The following is a 22,228-nucleotide window of genomic DNA, read 5'->3' on the forward strand; positions in this document are numbered from 1 at the left end:
AAAATATGTTTTGCTGCACATGAGGTGATGATTTAATTTCAACATCTGCTTCATTTGGAGCTGAAACAGCTGCATATGGTGCTTGAATATTTCACCGGTACGATCCACTGACATTAAACTGAATTAACAGCATTCAATTTTTTTTAAAAAAAAGCAAAAAAAGAGAGACTTGGAATGATGTTCCGTGCACAGTTTAAGTGTTGTTGCATGTTTTCGGTTTAAGTGTTTGGGTCAGGAAGCTTTAGGTCCAGACCTCTCACTCTGTTAGTATATTCTTGACAGCGCGAGTCCGTGAAGCTATCGGAGACACGGCTGTATAAATATTTGGACATCGGTAAATATTCCTTTAGTTGTGAATTTGATCACGCAAACAGCAACACGAGTGTCTGTTTTTCTTTAAGCAGTTACCATCTCAACACACACATGTTGGAGCGTTTTAGCACGCTCTGGTGTTAAGGTTTCAAACACAGAAGTGTTGCAGATATAACCGCATGGATAACAAGCTGCTCGGCTTCAGCATTAATCAATCAATCAATCAATCAGGCACTGATGAATAAAATAGCTCAAATTTATTCCAGAGGCAATTCTTGTTTTTTATTCCTTTTATCGTACTCCTTGGCGCATGCAATCATTTCGCTATTCATAAACATTTCGGTCCCACAACAGCAGTAAATTGGTTCCTTGTCTGTTTTCTTTTGTGGTCATCGACACACAAACGTTTAATTCGCAACACCAAAGTCTGCGACCACTTGTTATAGAAGTGTTATCTAGCTGTCCGTGACATACTGCCATAACACTGAGAGCCTTGAGTTGTTTTTTTTTTTGTTATTTTTTTAAACTTTGGCATTTTGTTTTTTCTCTGCCATTCTCTGTCACGTTAGAATTAAGATGCGTGCATCGCACACGCAACCACAGGCGTTCAAGGCAGAGGAAAAGGAATCGGTAGCTCTAAATCTTCTCCATTCTGTCTATGTTGCAGTGCCACACTTGACATGAGGATTTATGCGTTTGTCGTACCCATCGAAATAGCCTTTCAGATCAACAAATACTTGTGATTATGAGTGATGCCGCCAAAAAGCACAGCTGACTTATTTATTATTTTGGGAGAGCTGGGACATTTCTCTGCTCTGTGTTGGAAAATGTTGTCCTTGTGTTGTGGCAAGCCTGATGTTTGAAAGGCGATTTTGCTCTGGAGGGTCTGTGTTTTCTCACTAGTGGTAGTGGTATATTTAGATGTTGATTATGGATAATCAGCTGTAATGACGGAAGTACATGGCATGTGTGTTTAGACTCAATGCCATCATCATGGAACACAGACCAAACAGAGCTGTCTTATTGCCTTCAGATTTAAACAGGCTTTTCCATGAATAGTCAAACTTTCATTCATGCTCTGACACATGCAGAAAAGGAAGAAAACTAAATTCGGCAATCTGCAAGATTGCTTTCCGTTGACCAGTTTCAAGTCGGAATCGAGGGAAAGCCCTCACCCCATCCCATCATCTGTGTAGAGGTCAGGTTAGAGGTGAGAGGTCACAAATGGCTGCTTGTATCCTCTCATCAGGAGCGCTGTGGTCTGGCCCCTATCGCAGCCATAAAAGCAGCAACATCGCTGACCAGGGCAGCCAAAATCCAATATTCCATCACTGACCTGTCCCCGTTTCCTTTTTGTCACCGGGAGATGTCTCTCAGATCAGGGTCATTGCTTTTTTTAATTCAACTAGAAGAGGCCTTCCTTTGGCCATAATTACACCATTAGTCTTGCTATCACCTTTTGTCCGTGTCCACAAAATGCCAATTGCCTCTATGGCTTTCATCAAATGAAATTTAGAGGCAACGCCATCATGGGCTGTCAATTTGCTGTAATTATTCCCACTGAAGAAACGTTTGCTTTGTACCTCAGATCCCCAAGTCTGCTGCGTCGAAATCCTAAGAAATATCATGTCAGTGCTTTTATCTATTATTTAGAGCCGTTTATGAGAAATCGGGCTCGTACAACCTGCTCCGGTTTGAAATATCCACACAGCCACCAGCTTACGCTCATGGCAAATGTCCCTGAACTGCGGCCCATGCTTCAGCTTAAGGCCCCGAGACTGCTCTCACACGCTCCCTCCAAAGCAGGCTTCATCCACAAAAAAAAAAAAACATCTGCCAGTATTCCACACTGTTTCCACTCCCAGGCCCAGACTTCTATTCCCAGTGTGCCCTCTTTATTTGGAATGTATTGTAAACACGGTCAATGCCAATATGGTCCTGCAGGACAAAAAGCGGTTATGAATTGAGGTTAAGTGTAATGCTGTTTTCTGTGGAACGTGCAGTTGGTTACAGAGTGATGGTGAGCAGGCACCAGAAGAATGGTTCTCTTGGCTTGGACTGTGATTGGTTTTGATGGCTATATACTTGTTGTGCTGAAAAGAGAGAGGCTATATGGTTTCGGGACTCGTCACAAATGTACAAATATGTCTGGCCTGTGTATTAGGAATTCTTGTAAATGGATCTTTCCCTTCCTCCTTGTAGCGCTGATATCCTGCTCCCTTTGGGATCTCTAGGTTTACTGAAAAGCTAGTCTCTGTGTAAACACACGGTTTCCTCTATCAGCTGAAGAGATGACAGCTGAGTTTAAAACATTTAGTCTTAGACACTTTGTGTCTTTCACTGTATAGATGTCTTTCACCTTAATTAATAGGTTATATAGCTAAACAGAGTTTAATGGGCCTTTTTTTATAAAATGCCTTTCAGACTTAAATTATTATTAAAATGTGTGAACATTTTAAGAAGAGTTGAATAACGTGAGGAGTATTGAGTTTAAGTTGTGATTTATGATATTTCTAAAGAGCACTTTAGCAGTTTAGATCTCTAAGATGACTTCTTTTTTTTTTGTGTGCATATTTCTCCCCCCTCCCCTGAGAGGAAGAGGGGGAAAAAGCACGGTGAGGTTCAGACAGGACCCATGACCTTGTTGCTTTATTATTCTTTTGACGCTTGTGTTGAAGGTGTTGAAATATTGAACAGAACATGAGAGACGATGACCGCTGAGTTTCCCTTCCCTCGTTGTCCCTTCCAAAGTGAGGATTTAGAGTCGCACACGGCTGCGGTTGGATTGTTTAGACTGACACCTTGAACCATAACGCCAGTCAAAGAGAGGAAGAAATTTGCGTATTTACTCGTGATAAATGCACTGTCAACGCAGGCCTTTCGCCCGTGCTCACCAGCACGCTCGCCTCCGCTGACTGACACAGTTCCTACATTTCGGGTCATGTTTGAATTGATATTGGTTCCCTCCACTGACGTGGAAGCTTTTGAAAACCTGTGAGAAGCTGTGTGTCCTTAAAGCTGAATCATTTCCTAATCTTTCCAAAAGATTTCTCTTTTGTGAAACTTTAAGCATGTTTTAATGGTGCAGGATATCTTGGCTCCTTGTATTCAAGTATTGCTGCTAAACGTATGAGAACATGTGCTAAATTTCGCCAGATGTTTGGCATCCGTTCAGTTTCATCAGTTATGTACTGACAATCTTTGTTATTTTTGTGTTTTTTTTTGCTTTCAGGAGTGGCAGAACTCCATCCAGAAGAATGCAGGACTCGCCTTTATCGAGTTGGTCAACGAAGGCAGGTAGGTCGCGCTGACCGGTTCCGTGCTGCGCTCTCGTCTCGGTGCAGCCATCTCATTATCTTTCAAACATCTTCCCATTGGCCTCTCTCCAATTTTCCCCCACGCTCGGATCACATCGCAGCCTCCCAGGCTCTCTAAGATCCCAAAGGGTTTTGCGATGGTGTGGCTATTCAAGATGCTGGACAACAATCAATGATTGGGGAGAGGAGAGGGGCTTAGAAGTGAGGGTGAGGATAGAGGACCTGTGAGTTCAAGGCTCCATTCAATACCTGCTCATCCCACAGGGATTTGGGAGAAGGAGCGAGGTTAGGCAGAAGGTGACAGGAGCTCTGATTGCCGGTTCCTCTGTGACACCCAGGAAATCACTCTTGATTTCTCACTGTCCGTCTGTCAGTTTATGCCTTCCCGGCTGAGCCCTTATCTGTTTGTAATAATCTCCTCTGCTCAACTGTGTTTTGCTATTCATCTTCTATATCTTGCTGTTCCCTTCCCTTCCTAACAAGGGATCCTTGTTCCCTCTTCACTTCCGTGTAGTCTTTAGACTCTTATCAATTTCTGATTTAGAGGAGAACACTTCCCGTTATTGATCCTGAGATTTGGAATTGGCAGATGCTAATCCTTTGTGAGGCTAAAAAGATTAGCAGCGCAGTCCTTTGACTTGTTTATGTGAGAGGGGATTTGTAGTTAACTTTAAAGAGCTGTACGTTATCCCACTTTAACTCAAGTTGAGGTTTACAGCGAAGGTCATGCACCCTTGTGTATATATACATGTGAACACAAATGGCTGTCTGCAGGACAGGATTAAAACAAAATCTTGTAATTAAACTTGAACAAGATAAGTCTAAGATCCCGATTACGACCGTTGTCGTATTTGTTCCTTTTAAAAATCCAAAAATTATTCAATCAAAAAAACGTTCTATTAATCACTATTTAGTTCTACTTTTCTTTTAAGGGAAAATGCCTCATATTCCACAGTTCCATGCTTTGTTTTTTTTATTATTATTATTATTTTTTTTATGAGATTAGCAGTGTTTTAGCATTCGGTTGATCGTATGAACTATTTATTCAACTTCATATGGGAGCAATAATTAAAATTTGAAAGAAATGTGTAGGTTATTGCACATTCCAGCTTCAGGCAGCATAAACAGCATAACAGAGCACCATAAAGAAGGGCAGTGGCTGGGTTATTGATAGCGGGGCCTGAATAGGGCCGTGGAGGTTAGAGGCCCCAGCGCCTCTGCCCCCCTGCTGCACAGTTCTGAAACAGCAGGCTTAGGTTACAGTTATTCCCTGATCCTAAACTCCCAGCCTGCTCTCCACCTCTCCTCTCCTGTCTGTCCCTGCTCTGTTATTGTTCCACTTTGCAGAATCCTGGTCTGCAGGGCTTCAGATGGGTTTCTTTGACCTGCACACACACACACACACACACACACACACACAGCATGCACGTTTCATCTATGCTGATAAGAGGAGGTTACATATGTAGTAACATGGGCAGAGGTCCTCCCAGCTGTCAGATGCATATCATTAAAAAATCAATTAGCACCTGCTTCGTAGTTAAAGTAGAAATCTGGTTTGGTTTTGTTCCCAAATTAGATTTTCTGCTGATTCTGCACGGTTCTTTTTCAGCATTTTATGGATGTTTCATGGCTGCTTTCCCTCGAGGTTGGCAGATATCAGTGTTTAAACACATGTTTGGAATATTCTGAAGAGTAGGATTCTGTAATATATGGAAGAGTCTGAATTTTTCTTTCCCCCCCCTGCTTATTCGAGTGACGGACATCCACGTAGATTCCTTTGTACTCACCATTGCCCCTCTTTCGCAGGCTTCTCAGTCATACCATGAAGGACCACCTGGTTCGCGTGGCTAATGAAGCAGAGTTTATCCTGAGTCGACAGAGGGCTGAAGACGTACACAAACACGCCGAATTCGAGGTAAGATGATGCACATGTGCAGTGAATTCTTATGGATATTATTTATGGCAGCATTATGATTGGCTTCTAAATGTAGAGAACTATTAAAGTGTACCCAAAATGTGTTGCTTTATCTGAGTATCATTTTGCATCACACAAAGAAGTTGACAGGTCATCAGATTATTCTCTTGGAAAACTACTTTTGCATTGATAAATGGAAGTGAAGGGCGTAGTCAGTCACCTGACTACGTCTGTAACGTTTCTCTTCATAGAAACGTCTTAGATGTTTCAATATAGACTGAAGATTATGGTGATAGAATGGGATTCGGATTTCCCCTTAAGAAGAATTACATTTGAAAGATAAAGTCTGAGGAAAAATTGTGAACTCGCTCAGACGACAGTCCATTTCGAGCTTTATGTTGTCTTACTAAAACTGCTGTGATAGAAATGGCCTGATATTCTTATCTGTTTGTGACCATATGCACTAAAAAGAAGCAACGGTTAAGATGGAGAGAATCTAGTGACTTCTTCAGACTTGTCCATCAGGTTTGATGCTCTGTCACGGCAAACCGAGAGGGTTAAATGTTTACTTTTCAGACCTTACTGTGTCTAATCATGAGCACACACGCAGGCACACAGGCGGAGTTTGATGATGGAGATCACGGTTGGCACATATTGCTAACCAAACACTGGGTAGTGTTAATTTATGCCCGTGCGTCTCAGTCTAACTGCAGGCATGTCCCAGAAACATAACTTATCCTTCTCTTCCTCCTACCAGTTCTTAGCACAAACGCAACCATTCACGAATAGCTGCGGGGCCAACTCTGTCTTGACCCATGGGTTCCCTTCGCTGCCCCCTTCTTAGTCAAACTCTGCTGCACTCCACCCTGTGCTTTTTAGATCTCACAAAATCCTTTCCTGTCCTGCTAAGATCCTGTCCATTATACTCCCACTGGGGGTGTATTTTGCTAGTGACAGGGATATGGCATCCTCCCCCCCCTTTTTTTTTTTTTTTTCATCCCTCCCTCCTTCATTTTTCAGGAACCTGCCAGTACTAAAAGCTGCAGACAGACCTGAAAGGTGCTGGCCCGAAGGGCTGACTGTGTAAACCCACCATGTCCACCCCCAAGCCTCTGTCCCCACTTTACTAAAATATCATCCCTTTTCCCCCCTCACGCTTAAAGCAAGGAGCTCTCTTACATTTGAGTGATGTGGAATCCCTCAAGACTGCTGAAAGTCAGTAATAAGGGTCGGGGCACAACTCTCGGTTTTGTCATTGCTTCGTTTAGCTCTCTCCCATGTATAGGCTGATCTTTTGTGGGATTATTATCTTAAACTAAAGCTCAACCCTTCTTACTCGCTCTGCTCCAAGTGTCAGTGGTTTGCGTAAAATCATTTAACGTGATCTGACCTTGTCATCGGTACAGACTTCTGGGGTTTGATCCAGTTCTACTGGGCTGGTAGTCAAACTTTCTATTCTGCTGTGCATCGTCTCGATGAAAAGCCATGCATCATTTGGGCTCTTGCAAAATGGAAAGTTAGACATCTGTCTTCATGGGACAAAAGGAAGCACATGTAGAAATATTTTTGAGTATGTATGACATGACTGACTGACTCACCGACTCGTCAGTCTGCACACGACAGCCCCCAAACGCTCCTGCTCTGCTTTAACTGTACTGGGAAACCTACGTAGTCGCTCTCACTTTGGCAAACAGGAATTCCACCAAACAGCTTTCTTTCTATTCGTCCTATTTGGTTTATTTTTTCTCTTGTGCCATATTTCTTGTGGGGAAATCCTCTACTTTAAAACCTTTAATCCCTTGAAATGTCTCGATAGGAAGTGCTATAAATAAGAGTGAGCCATTGATCTTGCAAGACTTATGTTTTACTCTGTGGACACAGACTAATCTGAGTATGTTTAGATCTAACTGCGCCTGTGGTCCCTTTTTATAAGTAAAGTTTAGATTATAAAGTCTATTTATAGTTTTTCTGTGTGCTTCTGCAAAAAGTTACATGTATTTTTAAGCTTTTAACATGTTCAAATTGTATTTTTCACGCGTTAGAACTCATTCAGCACCGTCACACAGCATTTTTGTCTCAAAACTGCAGAGCACTGATGGCTTTGTCAAAATCACAGATTCAGACCGTCAGGGATTCAAATGTAATGTAACCTGCTGGGTTTGTTTAAAGTAAGATTGTTTCCTGCAAGCTTAGCGGTGTGTTTCCTCTGGTTGACTCTGCCTGGATGTGCTCCCTGCTCTGCGAACACATGCAGAGCAGCGACTGAACCCCCCCCAAACCGTCTGGGCTCAGTGACTTTCCAGAGTAGTGTTCGTTTTCCCTGCTGCAAAACCACATGCTTTACATATAATAAAAAAAAATAAATAAATAAAACACAGACTCGAACAGATTAATGCGGACACGACCACAGCAAGAAGGGAATGTTGGAAATTTCTGGAGCTGACAAGAGGAGAACTTGTCACATTCTAGTAAATACAAGCTTTCTGGGAAAAAAAAACTGCACCAGTTCGCTATGGAAACCCAGCAAGTGGCAGTGAGGAGAGGTGCGACTCATCATTTAATTTCCACTCCAGAAAAACCAGAATCTATACTGCACTGACACGAATAAGAATTTCACTTCATACGACTCCATATGAATCTTTTTCTTAATTCAATAACACATTGAAAAACAGGTAACAGAAGTGTTTGTGTGATTCTCAGTAAAACTTAACTTTGAATTACTTTTTGCAAACCCCAATACCACACTTGTTCAAGTCACCAAAGAAACTAACCAAAGCAACAGCAGTGTGAAGGCTCAGAGTAGCGTGTGCTTCTAGTGTCGGCTTTGTGCTGATCTAAAGCTGAAGCATAATCCCATTTTTACACAAACTGCTTCTTTGTCTAGAATACGTCCAAAGAAAGGTTCTGGTTTTCTTTTTCTCGCGTTTGGGTGCTAACTTTTAACGTCTCCTACCTGCATTCCAAGCGTCCCCAATCAGATATCCGCCACAGCTTGTCCCAAACTATGTTTCACAATTGAATTCCCCTCTTAAATGCGGCTGCTCCTCAGTGACCTCTGAGAAGAAGTGAGCCCCTGATAAGTCTTGCTCTGATATTGCCGTATTGATTTTTGCCTCCGTACAAGCTCCGTTAGAGCCTGCTGGAGCCAACGGTTTCATTTTGCCCTGCCACAATAAAAATAACAGGCCAATGAAACATCCCACCGAGGGGTGGGGGGGGGGGGGGGTGGAGGGGTTTTGAAATAATTTTCAGCTTTGTCCCAGTTTTTTTTGTTTTTTTTCTCCAAAGCATTGTTTCTCTGTAATGCGTTGCAGTGATGGTGGATGGTTATTGTTTTGTCAGAAATAAACCTCAAACCAGGCCTCTGTGAGGTCTTGTTTTGATGTTTGCTGAGCAGTGCCGCACCGACTACCAGAACACGATCTGCTAACACAGCATCTGCGAAAGCTTGCCGTAATTAGCAAAGCTTGCAGCAACGCATTTCAGCCGAGGCTCCAGAAAAGCGAACAGCTAAAAACATAAAAACAAATTTATGTTTGTTTCTTGTCAGATTTCATATCCTTGAAGGTGATGATGGAGGAGCTTTTAGATTTAGATACTGCTTTACCTCAGAGACATAACATATGCTTTTCCCCTCTTGCCGTCTTTCCCTCTTTTTTTTTTTTTTTTTGCTCAGGCTCTCGCCGGCTCTCTGTGGGACAGAATTGAGTTATCTTTGGCCCTGAGAGTAAGTTATTACAGTGGGCTTAGGGTGAAACAGAGATGAAGATAACTAGGGGGAAATTCAATTACCTTTTAGGGTTCTCTATCTAATAGGATCCTTAATGTGAAGGAGATCTGCAGATTGGATGCTGCTGCCCAGCATGGCAAATGATAGACTGATATCTTCCACAGAAGCAGCGAGGAGGGAGACGGAGCCCAGAGATAGAAAGGAGGAGAGAAATCGAACTCCCTCTTTTTTTTATGGGGCTGTTCATTAGGGATGAAATGTGGTGGGCTCAGGGGCACAAGGGCAGATAAGAAGGTTCAGATAGGGAAGACTGAGCAAGACCCAAGCCATTTCTATTCTTTCCTTTCCTTTCCTTCTGCTCGGTCTTTTCCTTTTTTCATATCGCGCCTTGATGCATCTTCTTCTGTTATTGGAGTAATTGAATTGACCGTTAGAGAGAGCCCGTGAAAGCCAGACGATAGCAGCTAATTAGTGCATGGTGCCTTTGTCTTTCCTCTGCTGAGCTTGTAAAATGAGCTGTTCCTTCTCCCGTGTTAATGACATTAACATTGAGTTGAAACTCATTATATCGTATTATCAAAACCCCGGAGTCTGCATCACAAACCATCAGACAGTGCTGAGGAGGACAAAGAAAGTCTGGGCGAGAGAATGCAGATGTTTATTTTCTTTTGAATTTCTTTTTTTTAATTTCTTATCCACATCAGTTTTACGAGTAGGATGTAATTACAAGGAAGGGGTTTCGCATAGAGGCAAGAGATATTGATTTCGGTTTTCTCTTTATAAAAAACTAAAATACTGTACCTGCTACCTAACAACACTATCTTGCAGAAACCAGTTCAACAGGTCACAGTTTATCTCAAACAGAATTATCTTGAATTATCGCATCTTGTGCTTCACAATAAGGCTGCACAAAAAGATCATCAGATTTTCACTCGGTTACACAAAGCTCATAAAATCTAATTGGATTGAACAAATGAGAAAGAAAAAAGAGAGAGAAATGTTCTTTCTGGTAATTGTGGAAAACTGAGACTAGGTGGAAATACCTGAATCTGATACAAGACAAAAGTATGAGAAGCTGTAAGATTAGCACAGTCTGAAGGTGGAATTACAGACTTAAGCCTTTCAGTTCAATGGGATGACCATCAGGTGTTAGTGGAGGTCATGTTTTATGTCAAGAAAAACAATTATTAGGGTTTAAACACATCTGTGAAAGCGTTTCTTGGCCCAATGAGATTTTTTTTTTTCTTCCATGGAGAGATAGGCACTCATCAGGCTGGGATCTTGTTTGGACTTGTCTAGTCCAGAAGCAAATTCAGAAGCACCCTACACTGGAGTGGGTGAAGAGTGGCGATGATAATTCGCACCACTGTGTGACTTAAACTATTTAACAGTAATGTTAAGGTTTATGAGTCCAACAGCAGGAGTGCGTATGGCACAGCTAGAAGAAGGGAGCCACTGAATGAGTCTTCCTGTCTGCGGTTTATTATAGATCACAAGAACAGAAATGTTTTTGGGGTTTTTTCCAGAAACCATGACATTACTGCAATGAGCACATTATTTCATATTAGAAGCATGATACAGTGTAGTGGTGTGGGACTGGTTTGCTGCAACCAGACCAGAGCAGCTTATCATCACTGAAGCAATGAAATCTTCAATAAAGTCTGTAAATTGTACCAGAAGACATCAAGACATTTGTCCACGACGGTTGTCCTGAAGGGAAAATCGGACGTGCAACGGGAACACAATGGGAACGTTAATCCAATCGAAATCTTTTAGAAGAACCTGGAGCAGATGGTTCGTATGAGGAAGCCAACCAACATCCCGAGTCGAAGCTGTTCCGTACACACTGGGCTAAATGCCTTTCAGTTGAGCGTTAGTTTTCTATTTTTGATTAGATTTATTTAAATTTTTTTAACTTTAAGAACTTGTACAAACATCTGATGATGTTTTAGGTCCCATTAATGCAGAGATGCTGAACTCTGTATGTGTTGCATGAGTAGAACATAAAAAGGTTGTTTCCTCTACATAAACCTCTTCCTTTGTCCTCATTTTGCATCAGATTTCTTTTGTAATATCCGGGAGCTGTATTTTTAAATATGCCTGTCTAAGATGCTGGTCTGAAAACGCTTGCTTTTTTTTAATTTTTTTTTTTTTTTTTAAGAAAAGGGTGAAATAAAACGAGCACAGATTTGCGAAACAAATATTGCTCAAATGCAGTCAGAAGAAAGTCAGAAAACCACATCTCCCCGAGGCTATTTTCACCACATTAAACTGATGTTAGCACTCAAACTGATAGCTGCCACCAACTGTAGCTCGCTGTCATGTAGTTGTCGTAACTGTAATGTAGTATGTCAGCAGGGCTGAATGCCCAAGCATCCCATCATAGGCAGATCTGTTGTCAGGAGAATGGAAAAGGAGGAAAAAAAACATGCCTATTTCTCATATAGTGTCATGGCAGCCTTTTGCATAGGGGGGATACTTCCAAAGAAGGCAGAAATTTCATGTAACCTTAGGGCAAAATTCTCCAAAGGATGGACAACAATAGATTCACCAACACCGAGCATAATGTGGTCTGAATTTATTGTGGAAACATTTAACAAGCAGGCATCTTTTGGCCTTGCTTTGTCTTCTTTCACCGTACAGTATTGGCTACTTAACTTAAGTCACCCAGAGACAGGAAAAAAGCGGGCTATAGAGGGTGGTTGGAGAACAGAAGTCTCAGTCTCAGCTGTCTTGTCAACATAATGAAGTCCCCAGGTATCCCCCTCCACTGCTCCCATCATTATATGTGACCAGCTAACCCTGAGATATGACTTCACTCCATACTTACCTTTGTTTCACTTTGACATGGTCCCTTTAGTCACTGGAAGTTCTGTTCTGTTGATTTTTTTCTCTTTTTGTTCATTTGAGCGCCTGAATTTGAGCTTCCAGTGCTGATAAGTGCCTTCGTAATAACGAGCAGTGCGCAGCTCTGTCATTATTTTGCCTTATGCACTTTTTAGGCTTTAATAAGTCTTCGTAGCCCTTATTTTCTTCTTCTATGGAGATATGGAGCCCTGTAGGACACATGTTTTTCATCTGGTTGCGTCCTACTTTCATTTGACCATTTGTCATCTCTGGATGAAATTTGAACACGTATGATTTTTCACATGGCATGACCTTGAAGCTCTGCTCGACTCATCCAACAAAAAGATGGCAGCGCCGCAGACTGATGGGGCAAAAGGAGGGCGCAGCAGAGAGGAGAGGTTTCATGGTAGATGGAGAGGCTGCCATCCATGCATGGTGACCAGTCCATTAAAGATGGGCTGCAGACTGTGTGAAGGGCGGATCAGGAGAAGGAGGAGGAGGGAGATACTTTGATAAGTGTTGCGCCTGCGTTAACCTTGATGGCTGCTAGCAATGGGCTGTTGCCAGCAGCAGGGATCTGTTTCAACTGGATTAGATTTTTTTTTTTTTTCCACTGGCGCTTCCATGGTAGGAAAAAAATCAATACTTGGGAGCACTGCATGACAGGGACATCATTTCAGAATTGAAGTGGCTGTCAGGCATTGTCATTTGGTGACTTTTGTTCGCCATTGTACTTTTAAGCCCTCATTTTTCTCTCCACTCTTCCTTTCACCCGTTTCTTCTCCAGCCCATTGTCTGAATTCCCCTGGTGACATTTTATGTTGCAATTTGAAAACTCGAGGGCAAGAGATCAAGTGCAAGAGAATCTCTCTGAAACCAATCGGTGGACTGGTTCAGAATCTACTTTTGTTTAGCGACCCCATCCTCCCCTCTCATTCCGTCCTCTCGTCTCCCTCGACCTCCATTGTGTTCCAGGAGGAATTTATTTGTTGTGTATTTGCATTCTCAGATACCAGACAAGGACATGATGTCTCGCCTTCCTCTGGACAGTTTCTCTACCCGTTTGTAAATGAAACCCTCAGGGAGTGCTTGTCGGCGGATGGAAGAAATTGGAGAGTCTCGTAAAGCGATAGCCCACCCTTGGAGAGCATGTAGCCATGATGTGCCACCATTGTCAAGAGATTGCAAATCAAGCGCTTTAATAACATCTCTGCTGGTTTAGTTTCTTCCTCCTGTTCTTCGACAGAATTCTGGGACCCCAGTTTTGTCAGCGGCGCGTGTTGAAGGCTCACTCCGCCATGGCAACACCACTAGACCTTTTCTGTGTCTCTAATTGATAAACACAGGGGATGATATCTTGTAATGAGCCTCCACTCTCTGGCCTATTATACTGGTTAACCCTCTCAACCCACAGAGGGAGAGGAGGGGGGGTAGCCAAGGCATCATCTGACAACAAATTCAGCATTTAGATAATGGTTCAACTATGGTTCAACATCCCTGCTTTGAGACTCTTGCCCTTGTTTTCCCTGCTTATTATTTGTATAGCCAGAGGGGGCAGAACATGATTGAGTGACAGCTGGACAGTGTCAATTTTTTTGACACAAAAAAATGTGCTATTTTCTATTCTCAAGTAAGGCTCTGCTATGGCTAAAATGCCTTTGTTTTTGTCTCTGCCATTATGGGATTTCAGACATGGTTACTGATCCCACTCTTGAGTCATCTCACAAGCTGCCCCTTTCCTCCCCAAACTCCCTACGCACATCCGCAGTTATTTATTTGAACTATGGGTAAATTGCGGGAGACACAACTCAATGTAATTGACTCGATTAATACCAGCCATCATCATCGTTGTCCTCACTGAGCTGTGTCCCCAAGCAGGGCCGGCGTCCATGTTGCTCGACCCTGTCAGGCAGACCATATAATAGAAGGTGCTGCCCATGATTACAGTGTCGCAAGTCATAACGATCTCTCTGCCAGCAAGGTGTGCCCTTGTGGCTGTCTATTAGGGAAGCTAACGGTGCATAGTTTGCCATCCTTCTGCTTCAGCTGTGTGTTTTCAGCTTAGGAAATGGAAGCAGTTCCATCTATAAAACAGGGATGTGTTGAGTGTTTCACTCTTAACAAGCTATTTTCCCCATTGACGTGGAAATAGAAAGTTTTACATCTCTTTTAAAAGTAATGAAAGAACGGTTTGTGTTGGAGACACCCTCCTAAAAATCCCTTTTTAGTGTCTGTCCTGTCTATCAGTGTCAGTATGGAAGTGAATTAAGCATGGGAGATTTGGTTAATGACTTAAGCCTTCATTATAACATAACATAATAAGTCCTTCATAATACCCAGGCATTTTCTCTGACTTCACATCAATGGAATGACCTCTGGCATTAACTGTGACTTGTCTTTTCCACTTACAAGCAAAGCCGGCTTTGGATTTTAATGGCGCTACTTATATGTTCAGCTTCTTTGGTTGTTATTTTAGGGGAGAGTCTGCGAATTTTGGCCTTTTCTCCCGAAGTCGACTTTGGCCGCGGATGTAAGAAAAGCCTATTACAGCATGGAGGGTTTGGGTGTTTGGGCAGGCTCAACACACAGGTGATGAAGTGTTTGTTTATGGTTATGAGTTTGAACCCAGCACCGTTGATTAGTACTGCAGACTTTACATGTCTCAGACAGGCGCAGATGGAAATGGACTCTGAACGGGGCCTGCTACTTGCTATCTGCTGAAATGATGGAAATCTACATAACACATTCAGTTTGTAAAAACCGATCAGTCCTATGAGTGTCCACGATGTTTGCATCTCTGCTTCTGCGTTGTCCTGGTTCATTAGAATGTTTTTGCTAAAGAATAGCACACTATATATCTTGCGCTATCATTGGCAAAACTACGGCTAGATTTGCTACATTTTAGATTCCGTCATTTCCTTCCCCTTTTGTTGTCCACAATGTCCCATTCATATTCCACTTTACCTTCACTGATCAAGATTAATGGATCTGCAGCGCGCACACATATGACGCTTCCTCGCTCCTAACCTGTTCAATCTTTTGGTCTAAAATCTGAAACACTTACCCAGTGATTCTTCTTCTATAGTCGCTGTGCTTTGCGGTTTCTCAGGTCATCGTGCTAGAAGGTCAAGACCCGCCTTAATGCCACATAAAGAGACATAGATTGATAATTAAAGCCGAGCAGCCTGCAGAAAAGCCCTTCTAATGTGATTTATACCTATAGATTTTCTGTCACATATGAAATGTTCTCTTTCAAATTGAATAGAAGGGCCCATTATAAAGCAATTTATTGCCAACTTTGGTAATGCATGTTGTATTTGTTCACGTGCTTTTGGGGTTAATAGTTACTGTATCGCAACCAGACCTATTTGGACCAATGGTAGAAATGGTATTTAATAAGGGCAGAACACACAGCATCCTCGGTAAGTATATACAGATAATTTTTTAAACGGATTTTACAAAGTGAGCCATGAGTACGGCGTAGGTATGTTATGAAATAATCTTGGAAACAAAAACACTTTGAAATTAGAGTTATTTTCAGCAGGCGCTTTGTTTTTACCTTCACTGCAGAGTTCAAAGGCCCGTTCTGATAACAAATTCTGACATAGAAAAATGTCCTCCCTGCATTGTAGGTATCGTATGATTAGGTGTGCCTGAGGGCATTAGAAAATACATGTCCACTGTTATTAATCAACGTGACACGAGATCAGAAATGACCCTCTGTTTTTCCTTTGGTTCCACTCAGAAGAGAGTTTCTATATGCGAACCGCTGTTGTGCCAGACCTGCCTTTGTGTATGTCATTTCCCGATGGCAAAAATGTCGAACTTCTGGCGTAGCGCATTCTTTTTGTCCGTTTTATGCGTAACTTTGTACCACCGTCACCCGCAGCATGTGCGATGCTTTTATTTTCCCTCCTTTTTTTTCCAGTCCAACAGTGCTCAGTATGCAGCAGAGAAACGAGATGAGGAGAAGATGTGTGACCACCTGATCCGTGCAGCCAAGTACCGCGACCACATGACAGCCACGCAGCTCATCCAGAAGATTGTCAACATCCTGACCGACAAACACGGAGCCTGGGGAAACTCTTCCATAAGGTAAAGCAAACGTTGTCAAAACAAAAAAAAACCCAATGCAGTAACAAAGCTGTGCTTATTCTGACTGCTGGTACACCAATAAATCTCAAGGGTTTTACATTATTCATGTTATTTTACAGATTTGTAAACTTAGTTTATCTCCACCTGCTAGGATGACGGGGAACATTGTATAATGACGTCTTTTTTTACCCAAAAAAGGCACCCATTTTGTTTCTAATGCTCCATAGTTAGTTAGAGCATTTGATTTTCTCAAAAAGTCCCTCAAATCACTGTAATGGTTTTAATGTATTCATTATCTTTTTCATTCCCCAGTACTCATGGCTTTGATGAAATTAGATTTGCAAAGGTGAAAATGTCAACCCTGGGTTGAATGATGCATTGAATCTGGAGCGAGATGAAAGCCATTTGAACAAGCTCAGCTCCCATTAAGAACAGACGGAGCCTTATCCTCTGTGTTTGTTTCGCCAAATGGGCAGCAGAATCCAATGCAGCCATTCCCTAATGATGGCTGTTTGTGCAGGTAGTGTGTAATAGTGAGCTGGAGAGACGGCTGCTGGCTCATGCTTGTTAAGCTGAACTGACTCTCCGGAGACTCGTCTGGTGAGGGTTAGTTTGCTATTGGATCAGGAGTCTGTCTTTGGCTGCCTTTGTTTTCCTCCCTTGTTTGTTTGGTGTATCTGGAAGTGGTGCATTATTTGCCATATTTTTCACTCCTCGACGCAGTCTCCTTCCTTCTCCTCTCCTCTTCCCATCACCTTCTATTTTCTTATTTCTCCATGTATACTCGCACAAGGCAATGCCATTTACTATGAATATTGTGTTCTACGAGCCCTGGCTAGAAAAGCCTCCCATTACCGGTCCTTTATGCCGCTGGGCTATTGATGGTTTTCCTAATGGCTGCCGATGGGCGCAGGGAGCCATTGGCACCGGGCCTTGGAGTGCAGTGCTCTTTTAATAAATCACAATCAGTCTTGTGCCATTACATCAATATTTTTGGTCAATTACTGTGAAGGTCAGGTGGTGCCGCTTCGCACCAGAACCCGTGGTATGCAGTCATAGGAGAAACATCTGGCGCTGCAGTTCTCTGAAAACTAACAAATAAAAGATGCACGGAGACACAAAAATCCAGCACACCTGTATACCTGCAGGCATTCAAAAGGGGGGAAGAAAAAAAAAAGGTTCTTTCCTAATTCCACACAGAGGCACAAACAAAAACGTGTTGCAGCAACATCCTTGTCTACAAATGGGATAAGATATACACAGCAAAACCCTCAACCTGTTTCCAGATGTGAGAGTAAAATCCAGGCAACACAGAGACAATAGTAGGATTTCGTCCTTTGGTTGCAGGAGCGTAAAACCTCAGGCTGCCCGCTCGCACGCCATAAAAGCGTATTCCCCAAAGTTTCCATTCAATAAAGAATCCGAAAATGAAAATATTATTTTCTCGCGAGCTGATGGGAATTGTTGTTTCCTCACGGCAGGCACCTAATATCTTCTGACACTATGTGACCTGCCTGAATGCAATTTGTGTCTTAATATCCAGCTTACGGTGGGCCTGGCCTCTAGAGGAAAGAGGTGTTAGGTGATTTCTCCCTCTCCATTCCAAGCCTCGTCTTTCCTCAGTCTGTGTTTTTCTTTTTTCATTCTTTTCTGTTTTTCTGTCACAGCATCCAATTCCTTTTCCTTTTTTTTTTTTCCTTCATTCTTTTGTCCTTTCCAGTTTATTGTCTCTATCTATTTCAGTTGTATCACTGAGGGATGAAGGAAGATTCCTTCCACCGCACAAAGGCAGTGTCGATCATTTTTGTGCCCTTTTCTGTCACCCAGTGTCAAGACATAGACAGTTAAATCACTGGACAGAGTGACTTGTTCATACATGCATTTCTTTTCCCAGCAACTTGAGACCCAGGTGTACAACACGCCAGCCTGCTGTCTTTTTAAGAGCAAAAAGTAAATGAATAGCTCGCAAAAGATGGACAGAAATGAAACAACTGGCAGGTATTTTTTTCCACCCCCACGTGTCCAGTCTTTTTTTAATTTTATTTATTTATTTTAAAACTCTTTCTAGCTTTGGTCCACTGAGCATCCAGCCTGCTGCAGTGTTTATTTGGGTCAGGAATCATATCTCATGTATATGACACCTGGAAAAGAGTTGACAGACAGGGAGAGAAGATGAGGGCGAATGATGGAGAATGCCAACTCACAGTCTCTGGGGACAGACTCCACTCTCCCCTTTTTTCTTTCCCATACATTCTCTTTATTGCATTCTAAAAGGCTGACTAATGTACCATGGAAATTCACTCTGGATGCAGAAAGCTGGGAATTTAAAGAGAAAGTAACTGCACCTGGAAAAAAAAAAAGGCAGAGGTGTGACGCTGAAGAAATACTTTTATTTTTTTCTTGCCAGAGCTGTTTCTTTTTGTTTTTTTTTGACAATCTATTGATGTAACCAATCTCTTTGAGACAAATGCAGTCATTATTCAGCATCCTTTTAATTTTCAGGTTACTCCCAACAAAGCTCACCCACAGCAACTCTGTTCAAACACACGCACACACACACACACCTCAAGCACCAGCTCGTCTCCCTCTGCTCCTCCTTCCTCATATAAGCAGCTCATTTTCTGCAGCAGCGCTGCTCTAATGGACACCCTTAGGCTAGAGGCTTCCCAGCCAAGGGACATCCATCTTTTGGCATGTCACACTCCCGCCCGGCAAAAAATCTTTGTGATGTGCACTCCAATTTTTCTTCAGTAAATCAAATCTTCCTTCCTTCAGAAAGACAAATGCTTTAGGGTTGGAGTGTTATAGAGAAAATCAATGCAGGCAAAATTGAAACAGTATGCCTCCGTATTGATCGGCCTTGCGAGATCGAAAACCAACAGCTTTGTAACTGTTCCACTGGACAGTTAGCTGACCTGTAATGGACAAACTATTGATATTAGCATTACTATTTTATCTTGCGCTACGTCACTTCAGCAGTGCACAGTTTGTGGGGGTGGGGGGAGCAGAGCAGAGGTTTCAGTTTGTCCCTTAAAAGGTTTTTTTTTTTTTCCCCCATCTTTATAGTAAATAAAACAACAGATGCCATAAATGGGATCTGCTCAAAATACTGTGGAGGGCCTGTCGTACAATTTCTTTCTAATTCATCGCGTTTCTTTTAAAACATGTTATAACGTTTGACCTATGAACCAATAAAAGGTTTTATTGGATGTTTTCCAGTACCTTCTCTATCTACCACCACTAAGCACTGCAGCTGGTTGTTGTTGCAGCCAGCCAGTGGTGTCATTAAAAATGCATTTTTTCATTAATTTCAAGTCAAAAATCCCCTGTATATTAGATATATAGATATACATAGATATATAGATATACTATACTGAATCAACTAATTATCAGGGGCTTTTTGTGATGCTATTGATGGTTTTTTTTTTATTTTTATTAATTTTTATTCATTTCATCATTTGCTTCATTAATCAAGTTATCTTTTAGTATGTGGAATTTACAAATATGGTTAATTTTCAACATGCCCTCTCAAAATATCGACAGACCTTTTCTTCAATATTAAACAAAAAAAAAAAGCATCAAATCGTCATTTTTATATATAGTTTAACACGAGGACCCAGTGTTTGCTAAATCCTATTTAGGAAACAGTAGTTTTGCCCAGGAGTTTTTTCATTCACATAATTAATTCATCCCTTTTAAACTTTAAGAGCTAAATCAGAAATCTTTGCTTTATTTCATATTCACAGAGATACTAATATTCAGATTAACTCTCCCATGCACTGGAGTGATGCTCAGATTTAATTTGGCACAAACATCTCGTTGCCAACATGAGCAAACGGCCCACCATTAGTCGTCAAATGCAAGAAACGATGCTAAATTTACCACGACACCACTGAAATTTACCGTTTATTATGTTAAGAGACCCATCGTCTCTCAGAGAAAGCTGTTAATGAGCTTCTTCGATTATTTCTTTTTTAATGCTGAATATTTTTGGACTGCAGCACCGCCGTTCTTTGTTGGCCTGCTTGGTTTTGTCCCTCACGTAGAGCCACCTTTACAAGCCTGCAGCTGCGCCACCCTCCCCCTCGTGGGGTCATGCTTACTACAGTGAGGACAATTCATGTCACGTCACGCAGCATTTTCTGAAATAAATGATTGCATGAGAAGCTGCGGCAGTCAGACAAATATCTCCTTGCACACTTTCATTCCAGACTTAAATCACAATTATGGCGCATAATGCTGAATGTAATGCATGTGTTAAAGCCGAGGTCTGCACAGTGTCTGCGCTGCCTCGCGTGTGTGCTTCATGGACACGCTGTACATTACAGCTGCGCTGGTCCTGTGGACGCACGGCTGAAAAAGGAAATGGGACTCCAGCACGTCAATGGAGATTATAACCATAGGAAACAAGAACATAACAGTTTAGAATACACAGACCTCGGAAATGCGTGACTTGAGAGGGGCAGGAAGACGGAGGGAGAGGAGGAGATGGATGAAACGGAGGATGAGAGGGAGAGAGATATGTGTTGCTGAAGGATCAGAAGTTGAGATGGAGACCAAGACAAGACAGTGGCACTTTTGCACGACATCCTTTCCTCAAGCTGCATGCATGCACTGAGTGAGTGTGCAAAACTGTATATAAAAAGGAAAGGATGTATCATGTTTGCTACACGGAAAAGTCTGCAGCTGCTGACGTATCCGATTGCCTTTGTTGTCTTTCTTTGGGAATTACATGGATACTGTACTTGCATCTTTTTTGACACGGGATTTTATAATTGGAGTCATTTCTGCAACATACTTTCCTGCAGAACAGTTGATTACTATTCCTGCTGTAAACTCTGGAGCTAAATCGTTTTGTTTCAATACAACTTTCACAATTCATCTAAACAAATAACATTGTTTGGGGACTTTGGCGAATCTTTTAGCTTTTTTGGCTATGCCTGCAGCTGGGGGACGTAGCGCCACTGTCATGAAAACAAATCTCTGTGTAAACCATCATGTTGGAGAGGCCGCAAAGACGCCGTCAAAAACGGACAAAAATGTCAAGTGACAGCAGAGTAAAACAATGTTGTGCGGGGCTGGAAAATGGATTATGTTACCAGAGTAATAACCAGAGCTTAACTTGTCATTTTTATCCGGTATTGGCTGTTTAGTTGACTTATAAATACTCTAAACGCAAACAGTGTGCTGAGCACTGGCAGCTGCAGCAGTCTGCAGCTTCTGTCTCAGAGATGGTTGTTTCCTTTAGTCCAGGTTCTGACTACGTCAAAACCAATTAGCTGCGGCTCGAGTTGTGATCATCCATCTGCCTTGATACGGCCATAAACATGTAGCGTAAACATACACAGAGTAACGCAGGCCTGCCCATGGTAATGTTTGTCTCTGTAAACGAGTGTCACACACACACACACACACACATCTCCAGCACCAAAGTCCTTAAACGGCTTTATCGTAAAATCCTCTGCTTCATTAATCATTCACTGGCATGTGTCTGGGACAGAAAAGTTGCGACTCTGACAAAAAGGATGTTCCTTAAATCTCTGGGGAGACCGTTCAAGTTTGACAGACACGCGTTCCATTGGTTACATGAACTAACATGCCACAAGGGCCCTACCATGCAGTACCGCTCATGGATATGAATTAGAATATGGCCTTAATGATAACATTTACCTCGACTGTATATACAGTACAGTGGCTGGGCCTGCATGGAATAGTAACAAAGTGTCATGGGGAAACATATTAACAGCTGATGATGTCCATATGTTAGCAGGGTTAAGTGTTGCAGCAAAGACTGGGGCTCTAAAAAAAAGAAATTACACTTGGCTGATCATTTAAAATGACAACAGAAAGCAAAGGGATTCAGTGAAAACTGGCACCTTTAATCATGATGGTGGGGGTTGTATTTGCATGCATTTGGTGGTTGCTAGCTTTTTTTTAAAAAAAAATTTCTTTTATTATATGCGCAGAAGATGCTACAGCTAATACCCTGGAGGTTGTCAGACCAATCTGTTT

The 22,228-nt window shown here is 42.1% G+C and overlaps 1 protein-coding gene across 4 annotated transcripts in view; it reads left to right on the plus strand.

Annotated features, from left to right (window-relative positions):
• Nucleotides 1-22,228, plus strand: part of lrba (LPS-responsive vesicle trafficking, beach and anchor containing) — a 172,709-nt gene that overhangs the window by 68,128 nt on the left and 82,353 nt on the right. For all 4 annotated transcript variants that reach the window (XM_072384884.1, XM_072384886.1, XM_072384887.1 and 1 more), the window contains exons 34-36: nt 3,545-3,609; nt 5,436-5,544; nt 16,050-16,216. In XM_072384884.1, the coding sequence (XP_072240985.1) occupies nt 3,545-3,609; nt 5,436-5,544; nt 16,050-16,216 (341 nt within the window). The remainder of the gene's footprint in view (nt 1-3,544; nt 3,610-5,435; nt 5,545-16,049; nt 16,217-22,228) is intronic.

The sequence above is a fragment of the Leuresthes tenuis genome, unplaced genomic scaffold, assembly GCF_036924035.1.
Source record: "Leuresthes tenuis unplaced genomic scaffold, fLeuTen1.0.hap1 SCAF_4, whole genome shotgun sequence".
NCBI classification, from domain to species: domain Eukaryota; kingdom Metazoa; phylum Chordata; class Actinopteri; order Atheriniformes; family Atherinopsidae; genus Leuresthes; species Leuresthes tenuis.